Raw genomic sequence first — 9,081 nt, 5'->3', positions numbered from 1 at the left:
GGGTCGACCCGAATACAAAGATTCGAATCCTCCAACTTGCTTCACCAACCATTGCCACGTGGCACAATCATGGCCATTGAATCATGAACGGTTGAGATTTAGTCAAGATTGCCAGTTATCCCATGCACTCATATCTATTGTAAGCTCATTTCATCATCCAATCAATGCTCGGTCAACAGGAAAAGTCAACTTTTTTTACACAAGCCCAATTTTAAGCCGATCTTGACTGATCTTAAGGTTTTCGGACCTCCGGAATCTAAATTTGACCTCCGTTTATCTGTTTGGAGCCTCGAAGTACGTGAAATTAATAATTTTCCTAATAAACACATAAAAATACACAAAATTAAATATATTTAAAACATAATTCATAATTCATAATATATTACATAAACACAAATATAAATTATAACATAAGCATAAAATAACATATTATCGCTTGATAATTAAACAATTTTTAATACTAATCAATATATCATATGCAAAATTCCGACGTGTATTGAGAGAGAACGGAACATTTAAACTTCTGGTTCGAAATCTGGAAAATTGGTGAGCTTGAAGAAGATGAACATTGATTTCATTATTCATGCCACTCGCGGCGATGGAGAGTGTATTCCACGCATCGCCTTCCCAATTGAATTTTTAGGCGCCATTTGCGGCGACCACTTCAAATTTTTATTCTTTATTTTGATGTGATTTAAAAATTAATTTATAATATGTTTATATATTTAATTTCAATTTTGATCAAATAAATGCTTTAAAATTAGAGAATAATATTTTATGTAAGTATTAAAAATATAAACAAGTTTGGTTAGCGAAACGTCCACTTTTAGCGTGTAGAACTGCATGTAGAAATTGATTCATTTATAGCTGATCGCATAATAACACTCTGAAGGTATTCCTGCACCATTGCCTATGTCTGAAGGTAATATTCTTGAATTTGGAGATGATATGGGTGACGTAGAACGAATGATTGATGAATGTTTGGCAGATACTCACCCACCTCTGAGCTTGACCGGTGATGGAAACCAAAAAGTACCGGAGGAGAGTAGAACAGTAGATAGAAACTGATTCATTTTTTTGTATAGTATAGATGTGTTCCAGTGAGTGTGTGAGAAAACAAAGCTGGTTATAAAGCTAATAGAAAAATTTATTTTTGTGAACTCTTTATCACGCTGTTACAACCTTTCTATAAAAACACACTAAAAAATACGTGAAATAAATTAACTAAAAATTAAAATAAATTAATACGATAAACGAAAAATTACAAAGAAAAATAATTTGAAAATTAAATTACATAATTTTAAAGAAGAGAAAAGGAAAAGAAATTTCTTACCTCAAAATGCAGATTCAATTTTTTTTCTTTTTTTTAATAAGAAAAAAAATTTACAAGAAAAAAATTAAAAGAAATTATTTATAAAAATTAATTTTACGAATTAAAATAACTTACCTTCCCGGCAACGGCGCCAAAAACTTGTTGTGCAAATTTTATTGAACTCGCAAGTGCACGAATCTATTGTAGAATAGATTAATGGTGACGATCCCACGAGGAGGTGGATTTTAATTATGAGTAGAATTAAAAATATAAAAAAAAAATATTTTTTGCATATGATGATACATCCTTAAGAGAGTTGTGCTCCAGTGGGAGCATAACAAAATTACTTAAAACATAAAATGAGAATTATCCTGACGTAGTAATATGGATAAATTGCATTTATAGGAAAATTCTGACAAAAATGCATGAGCCTAAGAAACTTTGGTACTGAGAGGGATTTTTAATCTCCACCATCTTTCTAGGAATTTTTCTGGTGCATTATCCATGTGAACAAATGCATGATGGAGTTAGAAGATGAGCCTAGTGGCAGCTAAATCTTCTGCTCAACTTTATATGGTTGATACTAACTCGGGAAAAGCTTCGGACTTTAAACGCAAAAGAGGAGGTAAAATCTCCTCTCAGAGGCAATCCAGTTTGGGTAAGCGCAAGAGAGGTAAATGTGCTGGTCAGAAAAAGGATATGAGCAAAGTGACATGTTACAATTGTAGCAAACTTGGTCATTTCGCTCGTGATTGCATCGAGCCGAAAAATGTACATACTAAATCCACAAATTTACATAATATGTATGTAATAGGCTCCGTTTATATGACTGAAACTCATCCTTTGAGGATTGTAGATTCAAGAGCAACGGAACACGTAGCAAATGAATGTGGAGCCTATGTAGAATATCGTCGGATTAGTCAAGGGACTAAGTGGATATACGTGGGGAATAACTCAAGGGTTGAAGCTAAAGGGATTGGCACTTGCAAATTACAGTTGCATGGTGGCCAAATGCTTTATCTCCACGATGCGTTATATGCACCAGAGATCCGACGAAACTTAGTATTTGTCATTGTACTTTTAAATATGGGATATCATGTGATATTCCGTTATGTTTGTATGCAATTAGTTCTTAATAAAACTCTAGTCGAAACTGATTATTTACTTAATGATTTTATGATTTTGAATGTAATTAATCAAAATTGTTTTTCATTGATCACATCTTCTGATCTGTGGATGTTAATATATGGCATGCCATACTAGGACATATAGGGCAAGACAGAATGCATCGATTATCTAGAGAGGGTTATTTGGGCTCACTCGATAAAATAACATTGCCTATATGTGAGAGTTGTCTAGCTGGAAAAACAACAAGAAAACCATTTGGTAAAGGAACTAGAGCTGAAAGTTCTTTGCAAATTATCTATTCTGACATCTGTGGTCCAATGAGTGTAAGGGCTAGACATGGCGCCTCATACTTTATTACATTCATTGATGATTACTCACGTTTTGGTCATGTCTATTTGATTTCTCAAAAATCTGAAACATTAGATTGCTTTAAAAAAATTAAAATGAGTTGAAAATCAATTAGATAAAACGATCAAAATCTTAAGAACAGACCGTGGACGTGAATATCTTTCTGAACAGTTCTAGGAATTGTGTCAAAAGAAAGGTATTGAGAGACAATTAATTATTTATGGGACTCCACAACAAAATTGTGTTATGGAAAGGAGAAATATGACATTACTTGAGATGGTTAGGTTTATGATGGCGCAAGCGAATCTCCCAATATCCTACTAGGGAGATACATTGCTGACTGCTGCCTACATACTTAATCGAGTCCCGAGTAAGTCAATTAGTTCCACTTCATATAAGTTATGGACATGCAGAAAACATGTTCTAACTCATTTGCGACCCTAGGGGTCTGCAGCTTATGTTCACAATCCTTCTCATGTACATGGAAAATTGGGTGTAAGAGAAAAAAAAAAGTATTTTTATAAGATATCATGAGTACTCAAAAGGGTATGTATTGATTGGTGAACGTGATGACGAAACTATAACTGAACTAGAATCACGAGATGTCGTATTCTTAGAGAATTAATTTCCTAGCATAACAAATGTTGACAAAGATATTTGTTTATATGAAATAAATCCCATTATTTTAAATCCAGAGTAATTGAAATTGGTTATTTGTTACAGTAGATTACGCACGAACCCATGCACAAACAAGAATAATTTAAACAAAATATAATTGTGTGAAAAACTGTAAATATTGAAAAAAAAAATGATGTTCATAGATTACCTAAAGATACCAAAGCGAAATCAATCTTTATGATTTTGGTTGAATGTTTTTCTTTTAGTTAATATCGTTAAACAAAATGAACCTCATAAACTTTATAGTTATAATGGCCAAACGAACTTGTATTCATAATTATTAGTGATCAGATTTGGTAAAATCCCATTTGAAATTAATAAAATTTGTGATAATTTGTCTTATTAGATTGATTGTGAATTGGCTGGGTGCGTCCTATATCTTGTTTTGGATTTAATAAGGGGATAACTTGAGTTTTAATCAACCAACCCCAAATATTTTGACAAAATTCAATGCAACACCCAACAAATTGAAAAACTCAATCCACCTACTAAATAAAATTAAATCTCAGCTAAATTTAATCGAGAAGGGGTACTTTTGACCTTTTATAAGAAGCCATAAACAAATCAATCTCTACATTGACACGTATCAGCAAGTTAAAAATATATTTCTAAATTTAAGTCTCCAAAAGTAAACTGCAAAAGTAATTTTCTTTAAAAAAAAAATCTCTAACTTCTTCTCTCACCTCCTTTGCTTCATGTTTTAGATACAATACCCATTAAGATTTAAAATTGGTATTGATGAAAATTGGGAAATAATTCAAGAGAGAGAGCACGCTTGAGAGAGAGAGAGAGAGAGAGGCCAAAAAAAAAATTATTTTGCTTCTTATTTAAGTATTTGTTATATTAAATAATATAATAATATTGCCAAGGTATTTTAGTGTTTTCAATAGTCTATCTCAGTCAACTTGTAAATATGATGGAACTTTGGGATGTGGGTTGAGATTTTTAACAAATTGAGGGGTGCATTGAAACATGTCAAAATTTTTCCTTAACTTTACCAGTAAAAATTAGGAAAATGCTAAGTATCAAGAAGAACGACAGAAAGACGAGAGAATGAAGCATGTGCTAAGAAAAGAAAGAGAGAGAAAAAAATGACATAAGAGAGAGAGAGGAGTCAAAACGATAGCTTGGATTATAGTTTCTCTTGTTTTTCTCTCGTTCTTTTTGATATCTAGCAGCACTCTAAAAATTAATGGATTGTCACTTGTGTGATTGTCAAAACAAGCGTCGGGGAAATTGACCCTAATCTTTTTAAGGCTAAAACCTCCTCCTAAATATGATATGCTAAGGAAGAGCAAAGTAAAAAAAAAAAAAAAATCATTTTGAGGCAAATTTTTTTTTTACAATCCAATGTAATATTGCACTATATTAGACACAAAACATTTCAATTTTTTTTTTACAATCCAATGTAATATTGCACTATATTAGACACAAAACATTTCAATCCAGTCAAATCCTGAAACATACAGCTGGGACCAACCAATCAACTCGAGAAGCCGGATGCTGCATTGTACTCTCTCGTTGGAAATGGATGATTTTGAATGCTGATGATGTGCGCAACATCCTAGAGAAACTACACTCATGCACACCATATCTTGAAGGACCTGGAAGTTTTGAAATGTGTTTGATTTGAAACCCGAGTGTCACTTCTCAACATCCAAAGCCACAAGATTGGAACATGAATGTGCTTGCAATTTTGCTGTACATGCATCCTTCCTTGTGAATTGATTACAATTTAATATACGTGTATATATATAATCAACACGAAAGCAATACAATGATGTTTTCCTGTGATTTAATGTCTGTTAAGTTAGGTTTATAAGCAAGGCAAATTTAATGTGCTCATTGCTGGATTTGGATAAGTCAAATTCAAGACATGCTAACATACTAAGGTGATATATGAAAAAAAAAAAAATTGTTCATTTTCAAGGCTTCGTTAATTGTCTTTTAAGACTTTCTGACTCTGTAAATGCCAGTGTCGGTTAAAAAAAAACACATGATGAAAAGATTTTAGTTTTACCTTAAAATAAAACAATATTTGAAGTTGAAAGAAAGCTTCAAAATGAAAATTATTTGAGAAACAATCTTTATTCTATCACATCCAAAGCACCTGCTTAAATTAATTATAACACAACTCTGTCAGACTGAATAAAACAAGGTTCAATGGGGGCAAGGCAACTTCTGTTGCTCAATTAGCTGGGGACACGCAAACACACACCGCTCCAAATAACCAAATACCTATCACTGTGCTACTAGTACTACTGATTATTTAAGAGAAACAGGGCAGGCTCAGCTTTTGCAGCATGGCCAAATTTGGATGTGTTGAACTTCCTGTAAACACCAGTCAGCTTCCCGGTTGCAGCCTTCTCATGGAGTGTTACCATCAATCTCGAGCATTCCCTATGTTGACAAGCATTATCAAATTCATCAGCTGTAAATACGCTCGATTCATATTTGAGGATACATGTTATTGCAAAACAAAAAAGTAAAGTAGCTCACAGAAGTTGATCTTCCGGGTAATTGGTTAGCCATTCACTTGTTTTAGTCCATTGCTTCAACTGGTAAAGGCTGCATTGAGCTGTGTAAATTGCTGCAGCAGCTAGCAAGGATGGGGGGAACTTGAGCATTTTGTATTCCACCAAGCATAGCTCAACGATGAAAAAGGCCAGAAGCTCAAGCTGGCTCGAAATCATGAGCATGACAAACCTTTAATATATCGAAGACTAAAAAATTCTAGATCCAAATTACTTGATTACGAGTGAACCTCACCTTTTTATCAGATTGAGCTGCCTTGAGAAATCTCCGCATGAACACATAAGGGGTCGGTACAGACATGTTGAATTGTAAAGTGTTCAGCAGCAGTTTCTCCTGCAAGCACATATGAACATTCAAAGCTAGTTAGCAGTGCATGAGAGGGGGCTAGCTTTGATCGGAAGAGAAAAGACAAAAAAATTACCATATCAAGCACTTCTTTCCTTGTATAAGCATTATCTGATATTAGAATAAAATCATCGACAATGGGTACCGAAACCTCCTCATATTTGCAAGCTAATAGCATGGCTGTGACACCGACCAATTGAAGCTTCTTTCTTACTACCACCTGCCGCTCTAGAAATTTGTCTACAATATTTATAGTGAGAAATAGTGTCTCATCCATAAGCTCAAATTTGTAGTGAACCTGTCCATATGATCAATCCTATTAGATGAATGAAAGTAATCTCTTAAGACATTTAGAATGTATCTTGAAAGGTACAATGAAATTCTGTTTTCACCTCAAGGAGCCAGTCAATGAGAATAGCCCTCATTTTCTCATTGATGTCAGATTGATGGTCCATATAAGTGGGGGAAACACAGCTAGAAATCTGCATAAACTAACTATCATTAAAGATTTAAAGGTAACTATTCTCAATGACTAAAACTGAACAATTTTTATTGCTTGGTGCCAAGTCCATTCGTAATGATGCCCTCAGCTGACCAATATGCATTTCAGTGACTAATATTAATAATATGCTTTTTATTTTCAATTGCTATCGAAGAAAGCTTACCTCAATTTTCCTGTAATAAGCATATATGTCATCAACATACTCAACAACTGCTAATGGATTTTTCAAATCTCTGCCGTCGATATCCAGAATGGGGTCCTCTGTAACCTCCAGTTCATCAACGTCCTGCAGACATCAGAATTCAGTGCATTGCATTAAGATTTTGTTTTGGCCATAACTAAGATTTGTTAAATTCTAATACCATCCGATCAATCTCATCAAGGAATGCTTCTGTGTGCCGCACAAACATTGGGACTGCAGCACCATCATCATCCCCACAGTCTTCGACATCTATTACTGTATGATCATCTCTAGTTTCCTGATAACACCACAAATCAAGCAATAGTAATTCAATTTCATGTTCTAGACATGAAGCAAAATCATAAATCATCTTAACATTGATGGTTGTAGAAATTACTTCAACGTCGCCAATCACTGCTTCTGCCAACCCTGGATTTGGTTTATGTGCTACTCCATTCCTGAAGATATAGTATAGTTCAGATCAATTACATGGTAAATTGAAGACTGGAAGTGCTGAAACCAGAACTTAACAAAAAGAAACTAATTGAAAATTTACCCTAATCCTTTTTTGTTAATGGCATTTGAGCGAATGGTAGCTCCCCAAATGTTTTGATTGATAACAGATAAAGCCCTTCTGGGATTTTGAACCACCTCCATCGTTTGCTTGGAACCACCCAATCTCACATCATCTTCAGAACGGAATTTATTCAAATTAAAAACACAAAATAATAATAGTAAATTAAAAAAGGCGACATGCTGAATTTAAAAAAAAAAACAGAAAAAATGTAAGCAGCTGTAAATCATTGTGTCACATACGAATTAACAAATTTCTCTTTTGAAAAAATAGGAAGATACATCAAATTCTAAAGGAAGCTACCTTGAAAATTAGAAGCTCCTTCAATGAGACATGCATTAATGTTCTCCTTTAATCCACCCATTCTTGATTCTATGACACACCAAGGATCGAAATAATAAGAAGAGAAAGCAAATATCATCAAAAAATTAACAACAAAATTAAAAAAAAAATCAAACACCCTTTTGGATTTGAAAGTTTGAAAAACTCACACAAATGGAACTCTGTTCGAATTATTTCATTTTGATTATTATGATGGATTAAAAGAGAGAAAAAAGAAATGAAGCGGAATCAAAGGAAAATGAGAAGGACGAAGATGGAGAAAAGGCAAGGGCTTTGCACGCTTCCTTATTTGAAAATAACGGCTAGTTAACGTGGACGGTTGGATCTGAATAAAAATGAAAAGTTGCTTTGGATCGTTTCAACGGTCTAAAGTCAAGCGCGTATCGTTCGAGAGGACGTGTCAAGGCTTTCAAATTTAAAAGGCCTTTTGAAATTTTGGGCTTCTAACTTTTTGAGCCCATCATTACGCTCTTCTCCACTGAGGAGCCATATTCATTAGAAGCTTCTACTTAGTTAACATAAGATAATATCTTAAACCAAACAATAATAGTAATTCAACACAATATACTAATGTATTGTAAAATCAGGGGTTTGCTGAAAATCTAAATCTATATAATGATAGCATAGTCGGTACGTATATGGATGAATAATAATTTAAAAATTTGTGTGAATAAAGGTGAGATCTACATACATCCACTAAACTCATCTTAGATTTATTTCTTAATTCTTATAAAAAAAAAATTATTTCTCAATGAAATTATTCTAATGAGAAAAACTTTTCATATTATTGAAAAGAAAAAAAAAAAGGAAGGTTTCTCAATCACTTTGTCAATAATCATGGGCATAATCTAAGACTATTAATTGGGTTCACATATGTTTATGGCGAAGCAACTTGTTCGGATTAACGAATTCTTGCTCAATAATTCAAAAAAAGAAAGAATCTTGGTGTAAATCCACTACCATATAAAAATAAAAGAGACAGAAAGATTAGTTAGTTTTGTCTGTGATTTAGAATTAGAAGCGTTTGTTTAATAGCTTGATTGGACCTTTGTTTCACTCTTTTGTGGTCATGACCCATGAAAGCAATGAGATAATACACCCGCTGCCTCATTCTTGCAGATGTGGTCACGTGAACA

The 9,081-nt window shown here is 33.5% G+C and overlaps 1 protein-coding gene across 1 annotated transcript; it reads right to left on the bottom strand.

The window, feature by feature from the left end:
- Positions 1–5,520: 5,520 nt before the first annotated feature.
- On the bottom strand, positions 5,521–8,258 carry LOC102618170 (G2/mitotic-specific cyclin-2). The gene is made up of 11 exons (XM_006486546.4): positions 8,095–8,258; positions 7,907–7,975; positions 7,586–7,718; positions 7,427–7,487; positions 7,211–7,327; positions 7,012–7,134; positions 6,739–6,828; positions 6,423–6,644; positions 6,236–6,334; positions 5,966–6,144; positions 5,521–5,866 (listed from the first exon to the last, which is right to left on the bottom strand). The coding sequence occupies exons 2-11, from the start codon at positions 7,965–7,967 to the stop codon at positions 5,725–5,727; spliced, it is 1,227 nt and encodes a 408-aa protein (XP_006486609.2). The 5' UTR covers positions 7,968–7,975; positions 8,095–8,258; the 3' UTR covers positions 5,521–5,724.
- Between the last annotated feature and the right edge of the window lie 823 nt (positions 8,259–9,081).

This window comes from Citrus sinensis, chromosome 8 (assembly GCF_022201045.2).
Source record: "Citrus sinensis cultivar Valencia sweet orange chromosome 8, DVS_A1.0, whole genome shotgun sequence".
NCBI classification, from domain to species: domain Eukaryota; kingdom Viridiplantae; phylum Streptophyta; class Magnoliopsida; order Sapindales; family Rutaceae; genus Citrus; species Citrus sinensis.
This window is presented reverse-complemented; position numbering and strand designations above follow the sequence as displayed.

Coding starts and splice junctions, on each gene's coding strand:
- LOC102618170 (XM_006486546.4), bottom strand. CDS start 7,967: ATGGGTGGATTAAAGGAGAACATTAATGCATGTCTCATTGAAGGAGCT. Junction 7,719..7,906: donor AGGAGCTTCTAATTTTCAAG/GTAGCTTCCTTT, acceptor TCCGTTCTGAAG/ATGATGTGAGATTGGGTGGT. Junction 6,335..6,422: donor GGAAAGAAGTGCTTGATATG/GTAATTTTTTTG, acceptor ATGTGCTTGCAG/GAGAAACTGCTGCTGAACAC.